The 15,058-nt window shown below is 39.2% G+C and overlaps 1 protein-coding gene across 1 annotated transcript in view; it reads right to left on the reverse strand.

Moving 5' to 3' along the window:
- Window positions 1-11,521, reverse strand: part of ORC1 (origin recognition complex subunit 1) — a 29,616-nt gene extending 18,095 nt beyond the window's left edge. Inside the window, exons 1-6 of the mRNA XM_059922443.1 lie at window positions 11,468-11,521; window positions 10,607-10,681; window positions 9,819-9,915; window positions 9,042-9,169; window positions 7,310-7,488; window positions 5,802-6,124 (exon numbers count right to left, since the gene is read on the reverse strand). Coding sequence (XP_059778426.1) covers window positions 5,802-6,124; window positions 7,310-7,488; window positions 9,042-9,169; window positions 9,819-9,910 — 722 coding nt within the window. The 5' untranslated portion in view covers window positions 9,911-9,915; window positions 10,607-10,681; window positions 11,468-11,521. The remainder of the gene's footprint in view (window positions 1-5,801; window positions 6,125-7,309; window positions 7,489-9,041; window positions 9,170-9,818; window positions 9,916-10,606; window positions 10,682-11,467) is intronic.
- Between the last annotated feature and the right edge of the window lie 3,537 nt (window positions 11,522-15,058).

Consider the following 15,058-nt stretch of genomic DNA (forward strand, 5'->3'; position numbering starts at 1 on the left):
GTGGTTCTCAACCAGGGTGATACTGCATATCCTCAGGCCCCATTCAACAGCATCTGAAAAAATTTATACCAATGGCTCTGTTGAGTAATACCAAGTCCTAGATTTTTCTTAACCCAGATTATATCTACCAACAGAGAGAAGATGGGTCCCCGGGGTGGGGGGTTAGGGTAACCAACTGGGTTCTAAGAATACACAGAGCCATATTTGGATCTGCTCCTCTCTCACCATGACCAAATGCACCAAGAACCTGGACATTCATTCATAAATATCAATTGAGCTATTAAAAGATATGTGGGACTTCCCTGGTGGCTCAGTGGTTAAGAATCTGCCTGCCAATGCAGGGGACACGGGTTCGATCCCTGGTCTGGGGAGATCCCACATGCTGTGGAGCAACTAAGCCCGTGTGCCACAACTACTGAGCCTGCGCTCTAGAGCTCGCAAGCCACAACTACTGAGCCTGCACACCACAACTACTGAAGCCCACATGCTCTAGGGCCCGCATGTCACAACTACTGAGCCTGCATGCTGCAACTACTGAAGCCCATGTGCCTAGAGCCCATGCTCTGCGACAAGAGAAGCCACCGCAATGAGAAGCCCGTGCACCACAACGAAGAGTAGCCCCCGCTCGCTGCAACTAGAGAAAGCCCGCGTGCAGCAACGAAGACCCAACGCAGCCAAAACTAACAGGGCAGATGATACACATAAACGTCTATAGTATGAAGTTTAAAAACTGTCCTAAAGCACCTAAGTGCTAATAAACATGGCTTTTGAGACAGACCTTGAAAGAAAGGCAAAATTTCAACAGAGTTGAAAGGGGAAGGAGGGGAATAAGTGAAGAGAATAAATGAGATTGATGTGAGCTAAGGCAACGAGGCAGAAAAGCACTGGGCAGAGGAGTTCACTTTAGTCACAGCACAGGGTGTATGTGGAATAGCTGCAGACAAGGTAAGAAGTCATCTAGTACCTGTGTGGTAAATATGAGGGTAGCTCATGTCTAGATTAATGTAAAAATGTCCCAATGTCCTGGTCTCCCTCATGCCTCATTTCCCCATCTTTCTGTCAAAAACAATCCAAAATATTTTCATCATATCTGCCTCATCTAATTATGTAACTGTGTCAAGTTTAAATTTTTTACCCTAACTTTCAAGATCCTACAAAATCAACGGTGAAAAAAAACACTCAATTATTTCTAAATGGTGGTATTACAAATTATTTCTCTAGTAGTCTTCTGCATTTCCAAAATGTTTTATATGTTTATATTCAGCTCCTAAACATTTGTATTCTTGATAGCTCCTACTAAGGAGCTACCAAGAATGCAAATAACGTATACTCAATGAACTTGGCACATAAACAGAAAAATTAAGGACACATAATAGGATGAGGATGAGCTCTCAGAACAGTCATGGAGTAGCTTTCAGATATATTATTAGTGAAAAAAGTTAAGATGGAAAAGAATACATCCAGTATAATACCCTACTGGGTAAGAAAGAATGGGAAATAAAACTATAATAAAATAAAAATTATATGCATGTTTGTGTATGACTGTGTGTATATATGTCTGTGTGTGTTTCGATTTATCTGTTAATTTTTGCAAAAACCAAAGGAAAAATAAACCAGAAACTAATAAAATTGATTACCTACAAAAGATGAGGTAGAAACAGGGACAAGGGTAAAGAAAGGAATGGGGTTTATCTGAGTACACTTTGTCTTAAATAGTTTTGACTCTTTAACTATGCTAATGTTTTAAATGTTTTGAAAATCAATCAAAGATGGGAAAAGCCCTAAAATTAAACAGAAATGAAAGAACCTAACTGTATATCACCAATAAAATAACCATTAGTGGAAGAAAAAAATTTAATCAAAGTAACGTTACTCCCTCAGTGGAATATATTCTAAAGGCATAAAGAACTGCAAATCAATTTTGATTTGGAATTATGGAATGTGGGAAGGATGGAAAGAACCCCATGGTATAGATTAGAAGTACGAGTATGAATTTAAGAGTTTTAACACTATATTATAACAAATATATATATATTTCTTAGCTCTTCCACTAAGGATCTAAAAGCAATGTCACCTTAGTAGCTAAGCTCTTGAAGAATTAGCGAATTACAGGGCTTAACATCACTAATCATTAGGGAAATGTAACAATGACATACTACCTCACACCCATTAGCATAGCTACAATCAAAACCACAGAAAATAACAATATAAAACAACATAATAATAACAAGATCTAAATAGTTGGTGACGATGTGCGGAAATGGAACTCTTGTGTGTTACTGATGAGAATGTAAAATGATGCAGCTGCTATGGAAGAGTATGGTGGTTCCTCAAAAAATTAAACGGAAAGGAGATTTTACCCCAAATAGCCAAAGCAATCTTGAGAAAGAAGAACAAACCTGGAGGCATCACAATCTCTGATTTGAAACTATATTACAAAGCTACCGTAATCCAAACAGTATGGTTTTGGTGCACACACAGATCAATGGAACAAAATAGAAAGCCCAGAAACAAACTCATATGTATATGGCCAATTAATTTACAACAAAGGAGCTAAGAACATACAATAAGGAAAAGACAGACTCTTCATTAAATGATGCTGGAAAAATTGGACAGAAGAATTGAAACATGCAGAAGAATGAAACTGGACTACTATCTTACATCATACACAAAAATTAATTCAAAATGGATTAAAGACTTGAATGTAAGGCTTGAAACCATAAAACTCTTAGATGAAAATATAGGTGGTAATAAGCTCCTTGACATGGATCTTGATGATGATTTTTTGGATCTGACACCAAAAACAAAGCCAACAAAAGTAAAAACAAACAAGTGGGACTACAGCAAACTAAAAAGCTTCTGGACATCAAGGAAACCACCAACAAAATGAAAAGGCAACCTACTGAATGGGAGAAAATATTTGCAAATCAAATATCTGATAAGGGGTTAATATCCAAAGTATATCAAGAACTCATACAATAGCAGGAAAACAAACAATGAGATTATTTAAAAAATGGACAGAGGACCCGAATAGACATTATTCCAAGTGAAGCTATACAGATGGCCAATAGGTACATGAAAAGGTGCTCAACATCACTAATCATCAGAGAAATGCAAATCAAGATGAAGTATCACCTCACACCTGTCAGAATGGCTATCATCAAAAAGAAAACAAATAACAAGTGTTGGCGAGGATATGGAGAAAAGGGAACCCTTATGCACTGTTGGTGGGAATGTAAATTGGTGCAGCCACTATGGAAAACAGTATGGAGGATCCTCAAAAAGCTAAAAATAAAACTACCATATGAGGGACTTCCCTGGTGGCACAGTGGTTAAGAATCCGCCTGCCAATGCAGGGGACACGGGTTTGAGCCCTGGTCTGGGAAGATCCCACATGCTGCAGAACAACTAAGCCCGTGCACCACAACTACTGAAGCCCACGTGCTCTAGGGCCCGTATGCTGCAACTACTGAAGCCCGCACACCTAGAGCCTGTGTTCCGCAACAAGAGAAGCCACCGCAATGAGAAGCCCGTGCACCACAACGAAGAGTAACCCCCACTCACCGCAACTAGAGAAAACCCGCGCGTAGCAACAAAGACCCAATGCAGCCAAAAATAAATAAATAAATTTATTTAAAACAAACAAAAAACTACCATATGATCCAGCAATTCCACTTTTGCGTACTTATCTGAAGTAAACAAAAACACTAACTTGAAAAGACAAATGCACCCCCATGTTCACTGCAGCATTATTTCCAATAGCCAAGATATGGAAACAACCTAAGTGTGCATCAATGGATGAATGGATAAAGAAAATATGGTATGTGGGACTTCCCTGGTGGTCCAGTGGCTAAGACTCCGTGCTCCCAATGCAGGGGGCCTGGGTTCAATCCCTGGTCAGGGAACTAGATCTCTTATGTCACAACTAAGAGTTAGCATGCCACAACTAAAGATCCCTCATGCTGCAACTAAAGATCCCACATGCTGCAAGGAAGATCCCATGTGTTGCAACTAAGACCCATGGAGCCAAATAAATAAATAAATATTTTTAAAAAAAGGAAATAAATGAAGCCAATCTTACATAAACTTTAAAAAAAAAAAAGAAAATGAGGTATGTATATACAATGGAATATTACTCAGCCATAAAAAAGAAGGAAATCCTGTTATTTGTGACACAGATAGACCTTGAGGGCATTATGCTAAGTGAAATAAATCACACAGAGAAAGACAAATACCATAGGATTTCACTTATATATGGAATCTAAATTAAAAAACAAAAACGAAAACCAAGCTCATAGATACAGAGAACAGATTGGTGGTCGTCAGAGGCAGGGGTTGAGGAAGTGGGCAAAATGGGTTAAGGTAGCCAAAAGGTACAAACTTCCAGTTATAAAATAAATAAGTCATGGGGATGTAATGTACAGCATGGTGACTACAATTAATACTGTGTTGCATGTTTGAAAGTTGCTAAGAGAGTAAATCTTAAAAGTTCTCATCATAAGACAAAAAACTGTAACTAGGTATCATGACAGATGTTTCTTTTTTTTTAAATTGAAGTATAGTTGATTTACATTGTTGTGTTAGTTTCTGGTGTATAGCAAAGTGATTCAATTCTATATATATATATATTCTTTTCCATTACAGTTTATCACAGGATGTTGAATATAGTTCCCTGTGCTGCCCAATAGAACCTCATCGTTTATCTATTTTATATATAGTAGTCTGTATCTGCTAATCTCAAACTCCTAATTTACCCTTCCCCCACCCCCTTTCCCCGTTGGTAACCATAAATTTGTTTTCTATGTGGGTGAATCTGTTTCTGTTTTGTAAATAATTTCATTTGTGTTATATTTTAGATTCCACATATAAGTGATGTTATATAGTAGTTGTCTTTCTCTGACTTACTTCACTTAGTATGATGATCTCTAGGTCCATCCATGTTGTTGCAAATGGCATTATTTCATTCTTTTTTATGGCTGAGTAGTATTCCTTTGTATACATATATATACAAATATATCACATCTTTATCCATTCATCTGTCAATGGACATTTAGGTTGCTTCCATGTCTTGGCTATTGTAAATAGTGTTGCTATGAACACTGGAGTGCATGTATCTTTTCAAATTAGAGTTTTCTCCAGATATATACCCAGGAGTGGGATTGCTGGATCATATGGCAACTCTATTTTTAGTTTTTTAAAGAACGTCCATAATGTTTTCCATAGTAGCTGCACGTATGGTGATGGATGTTAGTTAAACTTACTGTGGTAATCATCTCACAATATATACAAATATCAAATCATTATGTTGTATACATGAAACTAATATGTTATAATGCTATATGTCAATTATATCTCAATTTTTTAAAAAAGGAAATTTTGACACATGTTACAACATGATGAACCTTGAGGACATTATACTAACTTTAATAAACCAGTCAGAAAAGAATAAATACTGTATGATTCCACTTATATGAGGTATCTGGAGAAGTCAAATTCAGAGACAAAAAGTAGAATGGTGGTTGCCAGAGGATGGGGCATGAGGGAATGGGAAGTTATTGCTTAATGGTTGGAGAGATTGTTTTGGAAGATGATGCGGATGGTTATACAACAATGTGAATGTACTTAATGCCACTAAACTGTACACTTAATGATTAAAATGGTAAATCTTATGTGATATATATTTCAAGAGACGTCCAATTAGTACTTGGCTCACTGCTGCACTAACTCAATACTGTAGCATGAATTAATATTTTATCATTTTCCTTTAGCCTCAGTATTGCCCACTGTGACCCATTTTACACTTACTGCTGAGCTCCAGCCTCTTCCTTGCCCTTGGGGTGACAGGATGGGAAGGAGTTTGGCGAGATTTGGAGGTGGAGTGCCTTGATTCAATCCTTTTGACCACACGTTCTGCTGTGGTCCAAGAAGGGCTTTCTGTACTCTTAGTTCTGGCTTCCACGGACTTCTGGCATCTAGGGTTGCCTTCTTGTAGCTTATCCAACTGTGCAAATAGTTCTGGAGGTAGTGGTTTGAATTTTTTCTCATTCCAAGATAGTTTAACAAAGAATGTCTTCTCATTTTTCAGATCCATAGGTATCGCTTCATCTGGGGCTAAAGCTACTACCTGAATTTAGGAAGTATAGATGATAGAAAGAAATGAGGACCCAAAGAGTCAACGAAGGCTCTGTGAGAGCTATGATTAAAGAGCGTTCAAGTCTGCATTCTTACCTGGAACAATTACTTTTCTAAGCAAAAGAGGCACAGACATGGCACAGCATATTTCCACAGAGTCCTCCTTGCTGATATCCATACCTCATGTTGTTTTCTTTTCTAGTCCATTCTATTCACCCATGCCAAGTTTTCCCATAAAAACTTGTCTAAGCATGCCCCCCTGCTCAATAGTCTACAATGGCTACCCACTCTGCAAGATCAGATTACTTAAACTGATTTTCACTGCCTTCTAAAATCTGACCCCACTTTACCTCCTGAGAGCTCAGTGCTCTTCACAATGGCTTTCCACCACTAGTCAAGCTCGGCTTGTCACAGTCCTGCTCATGCCCACCACTGTGCTCCTGCCTAAACACCCCCCCACCGTTCCAAATCCACCCATTTTGCTGCTTCAACTTCTACATCTGCCTTTCACTCTTCACTCTTTTAACTCAGAGATAAATTATTCTGTGGCACATGATATGCTGGGCCCATAGAGTGGAAAAATCTGACTATAGTCATGCCAAGCCATGGTCTCCCTGCCTTACCAACCACCTAATCACCATGTGACCACACTTCACATCCTGATCTAATCCCATTTGGGGGCCTGAAATAGCTTGAGAAATAACCCATATCCTAGTCTCCAAACCAGTGTCTCAATTCAGCCTACAACTCTTCAGAACCTGATTTATCATAAAATCTCATAACACACATTTGCCTGGAGCAATGACACTCTTTGTACTGATTCACTCAAGGTGAAGGCCTCATTTAAGCAAGCATATTTAGCCTCAAAGTGCTTTATGCCTGCCACAATCACAGCTAAATATAATTTCCCACTGAGATACATCTGCTAATTCCTGCTCATTCCTCAGGTCACAACCTAACGTCACTTCCTCCAGGAGGCTTCTAACACATGGTAAGTGCTCTCAATAAGTATTTGTTGTTGAAAGGAAGTAGGCAGGCAAGCAGAGAAGGTGACAAACAGGAAAAATGCGTTTCTGTGGGGGTAAATGAGAGCCAGTAATATCCTGGAGATCATGCAGTTTAGGAATCAGCCAGAAATAAGCTTCAAGATAGAACTGAGGATAAAGGCATCACCTACCTGCACGTGGCCAATGATGGTCTCGGCATTAATGTTGCTGTTACAGGCAGGGTAATCATACCAGAATATCTCTTGTGCATCAGGCTTCCGGCCCAGCAAATGCTGTTTACAGACAGGGACTTCACAGAATCGGATAAACCATTGTACTCGAGCACGTTTCTTGGAATAAGGTTCAGAATCTAGGAGGGATAGATGGAAAAAGTAAGGTTAAAGATAATAAATATTACCTTAATCCTCACAATAATCCTACAAGGTAGGTACTATGGCTGTCTCCCTTTTACCGGTGAAGTGATCACATTTTAGGGCCCTTAAATAATTTGTCAAAGGTCACAGGACCAACCAGTGGCAATCTGACTCCACCCAGCGCCCACGTTCTTCTCACTTTGCTCCACGTCCAAATGGTGCTATCGGTCATCACATAAATTGTAAAAGGCGTTTGAGAGGAGCAATTCTAATCACAGGTACTGAACAAATTTTGCAAGTCAAAACAAAACTCCTAGCAAGACTCAGAGCATCAACCACTGAGATGACTTCTGGCAAACATATGCTTGCAGTCTTCAGCTTTATCATCATAATATACCATTAACATCACTCCATACCAGTGTTAGCTCCAAGTGAAAGGACATACACTCATTAGCGCCACCATCATCACTGCCTCTTCTCTTCCTTAGCTCTCTTCAGAGAAAGCTGAAGCCATCCAATGTAGCACAATACATGGTTCTAAAATCTATACACAAAGGCCCAAACCTCAAATACAAAAGCCCATCCTGCTGATGTGCTCCCCCTAGCGGATGTTAGTTTGATGAAGTTTTCCTCCATACTTGTTGAATATCCTCCCTATCTCTATAATGTAAAATACCTTCATCCACTCTATCAGTTCCTTCTTTTAGGCATACAAACTGCTACAGGACTAGGACTAACTTCCACATACTCCTCTCCTAGATTTTGGAAGAAGCAGTTTTGTATAGTTTAAATCGCTATCCTTCTTCATCTTCCTTTTGGAGTTCTGCTCCATTCCCACTTTTCTGTGCTCTTCTCTGGTCTGCAGAGAGTTAACAGCTGAGAAAATCAGCTGCGGCTGTGAGTGTGGCCTTGCAGGCACCAGTTCACACTACCTTCCCTTTTTCTCCTCTAGCCTTAAGGGCAGTAGCAGCTTTCTGCACTTACTGATCTCTGGGAAACACCACTGTTTGCTTCTCCAGCCATTTCAACACTTATACACAAGTCCCTCTGGGTAAATAAAACACCAAAAGTGTTTCTGTTTTTCTGACTGAACGTCAACCAACTGATACACCTACCCAATCCAACTTACTGCCTCCCTAGTAAAAGTAACTTTTCATTTGCAAAATTACTAACTTCCTCATGCTAAAATTAAAGGACACGTCTCTACTAGAGTGCAAATCACCTATTATTTCCCTTCCCCCTTCTTCCGAAATTCATCCTTTCTCTCCACTCCAACAATCCTGCCTTCATGGCCTTTCTTACCCCCTCCTAAAAATGATGCAAAAGCTAAATTCTTGAGCCCTCCATTCCCATTTTTACTCAATATTGCTCTGTTGAGTAAAGACGTTCACTAGGTGGAAGAGGGCACAGCTGGTGCTTAAGTGACCCCGTAGGCACACCCTATATACTGCCGTGAACAGAAGAATCAGTAACCACCCCTGTTCCCACCACAGAGCACTTCCCAATCATTAGTGACAAGGAATACTTTTCATTCCAGCCCCAAACTCACCGTCTTCAAACAACTCAACCAATTTAGCAACATATGGATTTTCATCATCATCCCCTTCAATCAGCACAAACTGTCCAACTTGGAGGTCAATCTCAGGCAAACGACCTTCTATTTTCACACTCATTTCTCTAGGAAATAACAGAGAAACATGTTAGGAAATCTCTTAGGGTGGGCCAAGCTCTTCAGACCCCTGGGCACAGAGGAATGTGCTCTGTAACTAGAAAACCCCCTGAATAGTTTCTCTCTGCTGACCAATCCTACTAGAAACCAATTTACCAGTAAAGTCACACGCAAGAGTAGATAACATGAATTGAATGAATTGTTTTAGCATGGATGATTAATCCAGAGGCCTTAGGATGAACCCTAACTTCTCTCAGTTATTGACAAAGAACAACAAAGGCTTCCTAAGACATGAAAGCTGCCCAATAACAACATCAGATTGTTCAGAGATGTCTTGGGCTAAGAGGATGTAGTAACAACATCCATCCTACTCTGTTATCATGCAGAATTATACAGAACCTATCTTAAATAGATATGACATTATCATACATATCAAATTTTATTAACCTGATGTAATATCTTCCTGTATCACTAGCCGCTATATTTATGCTAACATCTTCTTCCATCAAACAAACCCACACCCCCTTACAATCAATTCATATTTTCTGTCCCTCAATCCTCAACCTATAGTACCTAGAACACCCTGGATACAAGTTATTAACAGCTCAGCTTGAAGAAGCTATTAGTTCCAGTACACCAAAGGACTCTATTACTCACTTGTAGGTTTGGTAGTGCAGTTTTCGATCCAATGGCTTGTCAACCCACGAATAAGTTTGTCTGGTCCTCAGCCTTGTAGGACAGTAGGCCATGGCTCCTGTGTAAAAGTCACTAACTCTGAGTTAACATGATATGTTCTGATGGATTCTAGGGCACAGTCCCTGCCTTCAGTGGGTTCAGCCTTCTTTTCTGTCCCTGCTACACTCCCACACATTTCAGATTTAGGAAAAAAAAACTTTTTTGAGGAAAAAGTCAAGCTCTATGAAGATCAAACATAGGCAATTCAGTATCATCTGGTACTATGCCTTATCTCTTCCTATCCATGGAAACAGAAAGGTCAATGTGTAAAAAACTATAGATGTTTAGAAGTACTTACTAGGTACAAGGCACAATGATAGATGTGAAACATCTAATAATGTGAAACTAAAAGACAGTGATACAGTAGTTGTAAGTATCTTTATAACATTTATAATCTAGGTAGGGATAAAATATAACCACACGAAAGGACAACTAACAGTGCAAAGAGCCAAGAGAAAGCCAGAGAGACTACTGCAAGGTAGAGGACCAGGTCTTGTGACTGTTCAGGGAGGAAGGATTTCTTAAAGGGGTTTTCTAAAATGAATGTTAAATAATGGGTAGTTATTGCTAAGATGGATGAAGTGAGGGTTTCCAAGGGATGGAGGCAAAAACATGCAAGGGGCATTTGGGGGAATGGCAATGGATTTTATCAAATGTATCATTCCACTTACCCTAAACACAAAACAAAACAAAACCCCAGGGTCACTAACCTGTACTGCTCTGGCAGTTGGAAGGGGTCTTTTTCTTTGCAGCTGACAGGTCTTAGATATTAATATTGTGAATAGCTGAAAAGAAACAACTGTATTAAAGTACACGGGAAAAAAGACATTTTTACTGACAATTCTGAATGAGAATGAAAAATCCAAACATATTTGACAATCCTCTTTACAATTTGGAAGCTACAATCTATTAGTCCTAATAATAATGCCAATTCATTATCTTAAGTTTAAGTTATTAAGAAAACAATCCTTTCCTCTAAATTCAATGCTTTTCTTATAGAGCTAAAGTTTGACAAAACTGGGGTTAAAAAAAAAATTTTTTTTAATCCAGTCTGACAGAATTTCTCTGAATTACTGATAGAGGGACCAATAATTTCAGTCCATGTTGAAAACAACAGAATTAGAATAGCATATTGACATCCTGATTAAATAATCTGGTTTCCTAAAGTCAGTAGCATTATTTACTACATTCTACTTGGGAACATTCTGACCCATAAGATTTTCTGCTTTTAAAAAAGGTATTTTTTAATATAATTTGAGGAAACTAATTAGCAAAAAGAAGATATTGAGTCATTAGTAAATGCACAGCTTACAAATGATGCCTGAATGATTACTATTAAGAACATTTAGAGTATAATTCACAACATAGTATTATTAAAATCAATCTAATTTTAATTAAATACATTGTAGAAATGAACCAACAGCAGACTGATGAGTTAAAACAAGTAGACTTGTGCTCAAGTAAAAATGCATTTGGACTCATTATAATATCTCGTAATCTTTTGGTAAAAAGTTAGTAAAAGTGTTTGAATCTCAATAAATGTTCAAGGAAATATATTAACTCTAACTTACCTTCAATATACGTTCCTTTTAATGGAAGATGTAACATGGAACTATCAGTAAACTTGTAACTTTTCACCTTTCCGCAATGAAATCAGGCAAAACAGGCTACTGAGATACAGACAAAAGATGCAAGTAAATAAGCTCCATCATTAAAAAAAATTGGAATATCACTGAGAGTGCTTTGTAGCAAAGTGGAATCTCCCAACACATTTTCTACAATTCTCAAATAATCTAACTGCAGGATAAATGCTCTGATTTGTCACAGTGTCTATGATATTTGATAACACTGGCATAAGGATCACACTTTTTCAAACTAAAAGCTGGCATACAGAAGGACTATCTCCGTACTCCTGTATACCTAAGGTCATCAAACCCATGCTTTCAATGCCTTTAAATAGAAACCGTATTTTAGTTACTAAAGCAGGCACACTCTTTCAAAAACTAAGCCAAGATAAAATTTAACACTCCTTTTCTAGATCATGAGCTGTGTTCACTGAGACCAGTATAAGCATATATGCATGCAAAGGTGGATGATTTACCAAAGGGTGAGCAGGCATGGGTATCGGAAGGCTCTCTGGGCCTGGACCACATAACCTGCCTCAACTCAGCCTGTCACTATGCTCCAGGCCTGCTTTTCCAAACCTCAAACAGACCAAGGTTGTTAGTGCCCTCAGACTTACACAGTTGCTGTTCTCTCTTCCTGAATATCTTTGCAGGGATGGCTCAGGTCTCAGCTCCAGTGAAACTTCCTCAGATAGGGCTTCACTGATACCCAATGGAAAGTTACTCGCCACCCCCTTATACTGCCCAGGGTCTTGTTCTATTGCACCAACCTATTATCAAAGCCATAAACATTATATTAGTTTCTTATTTGTTGTACTTCCTACATCAGAATGTTAAATTCCAAAAGAGCAGGGATCTTGGGACCTTGTCTGTCTTGTTCATAACTGTGTCCCAGGGCCTAGGTTAGGACTTCGCACATAATAGCTGAACAAATGAACGAATGAATGAACTGGGTTTTTTGGCTTTTTGTTTTTTTAATTTTTTGGCCGTGCCAAGCGGCATGTGGGATTTTAGTTCCCCAACCAGGGATCGAACCCACACCCCCCGCATTGGAAGCATGGAGTCTTAACCACTGGACCACCAGGGACGTCTTGAATGAACTGTTTGTAAAAAATCATTAGGACAATACCAAGTGTGGTAAGGATGTAGAGCAGCCAAAACTCTCCTACACTGCTGGAGGGCATGTAAACTGGTAAAACCACTTTGGAAATTTGGCAGTATATACTAAAGCTGAACATATGCATATCCTATGACCCAGTAATTCCAACAGAATATACCCAACAGAAAAACAAACATATCATCAAAAGACATGAACCAGAATGTTCATAGCAGCACTATACAGCAATGAAATGAAACCAACCACAACTGCACACATGTGGGGAAAATCTCACAAAATAACAATGAGCTAAAGAACTCAGACACCAAAAGAATACATACTATATTGATTCCATTTACACAAAGGTCAAAAACAGGTAAAAGTAACCTATGGTGTTAGAAGTCAGAATAGAAGGAAACCTCGGTGACTGAAAGGAAGCACAGTGGGGGAGTGGAGTGCTTCTGGGATGCTGGTCATGTTGTTTCCTGATCTGGATGCTGGTTACACAGGTATGTTCTCTTCAAGAAAACTCATTGAGCTGTATATGACTTGTGCATTTTCTATATGCAGGTTGTTTTTCCATGAAAAGTTCAAAAAATTAATCAGGAGTCCTTCTAAAGAGGCAGCATAAGGAAATCATAGTATATATCAGGCCTCTTTGCACTGTTACCCCACTTTCCTACCCTCGACCCAGCACTGCATCTCATCCACCATAAGCAAAGAGGTTCCCCAACAGCGGTGATGAATGGAGTGGAAAGGCAGGGCAGACTGGGCCTAGCAAAGGCTTTGGCTTCTAGGAGATACCCACTACAGGCTCCTAATGTTGCAGATAGCAGAAATCTGGAACATGCACACTACCCAGTCCAGGAGCCACATCCAGGGAAAACAGATAAGGGAGTTGCAGTAAAAATAATGATAGCAGATATTTATTGATCCAATAAGACAGAGGTAGAACCAAAACTCTTGATACGTTTATCTCATTTAATCCTCACAATAATCCTAGAACAATGCTAGTCCATACTAAGTGCAAGGTAGGCATTCAGTAATAAATATTTGCTGAATAAAAGGCAGATGCTATTAGCACTTCAAGATGGTAAGTTGTCCCAGTGTTATACAGGATAGCACAGACTTAATTCAAACCCCGAGCAGCTGGATTCCAATGACTGTGCTCTTAAGCACTTACCTTAGAATACCTTGTGTGAAAGTAGATAATGTTAATACATGTCTAAGACAGCTTGCTTCTGGTATGCTTATTACAATAAGGCAGGCTTCCCAGCCACTGACTGAAAGGTCAAATGGGCCTCAATTTCCTTACCCACAAAATGGGGATATTGGATTGGTGGAAAAGTTCGTTCGGGAACTTCCATAAGATATTACAGAAAACCCAAATGAACTTTTTGGCCAAACTAATAGAAACTTTCTTTTATTCAAACCAATATTTATTTATTAATCATCCATTCTGTGCCAGGCACTATTCTAGAATTACTGAGGATTAAGTGAGAAACTGCAAAATGGTCAATTCACTTCCCCAGTGCATTTATGTGTAAGGGACAGTAATTCTTTTTTCTTTTTTTAATAATTTGATGAAACACATACAATTCACACAAAATTTTGCATTTAATTTCAGGGAATTCATAAACCTTCTAAAGTCCATATATTGCCCTTTGTTACATTAAAAACTGTTGCAGAGGGACTTCATAAACATGATCTCACACCAGAAACCTCCAATGGCATTCACAACCACCCAATACAGTAGGGAAGAGGGTACCACTTTTAGAGATAACTAAAATCGAAAACTGCCATATCTGATCATTGCAATTTGGCAGATAGTCCAAGATAAGAATCTCGCATCTCATGCCTCTAAGTCCAGTGCTTTTTCCAACTGTCAAAATAGAAGGCCCTTCTATCCCGGGGTTAGACTAGAGAAAGTAAAAGAGGTGCCATTACACTCTCCTCCTGGAAAGAAGGTGGATGAGAGCCCAGCAGTTAAGAGCAGCTCTTCTGGGGAAAAAAAGACCTGGGTAGGAGCTCAGGCCGCTTAGTCACAAAAAGGGACTTAGACAAGTCTCTTTCTCTCTGGGAGCAACTGCTACATCCGTAAAATCGGGTAATAACTTCTGCTGCTCCGCCTTCCCTGTGGTGCTTGCTACATACACTACGCTGAAATGAGGAAAAGATGCGACTGCTTCACAAGGGCCATGCAGATGGAAGGTTCACGTGGTTCAGATCATTACTGAGAGTCTCAGGGCGCTGAGGACAGGAGTGTTCACGCTTTTCTGTTGTGGGCTTTCGGTTTCCCCGCTACAAGGTCGCAGTCCCCGGGAGAAAAGGTGTTAGAAATCGCAATGTGTAAAGTAAAACGTTCCTAACGGGCTTAGAACGTGCCTGGCACTTAATAGGCGCTTAGTACATTATCTGCTGAATGGATAATGGCTGAATGA

The sequence above is a fragment of the Balaenoptera ricei genome, chromosome 1 (assembly GCF_028023285.1).
Source record: "Balaenoptera ricei isolate mBalRic1 chromosome 1, mBalRic1.hap2, whole genome shotgun sequence".
NCBI classification, from domain to species: Eukaryota; Metazoa; Chordata; class Mammalia; order Artiodactyla; family Balaenopteridae; genus Balaenoptera; species Balaenoptera ricei.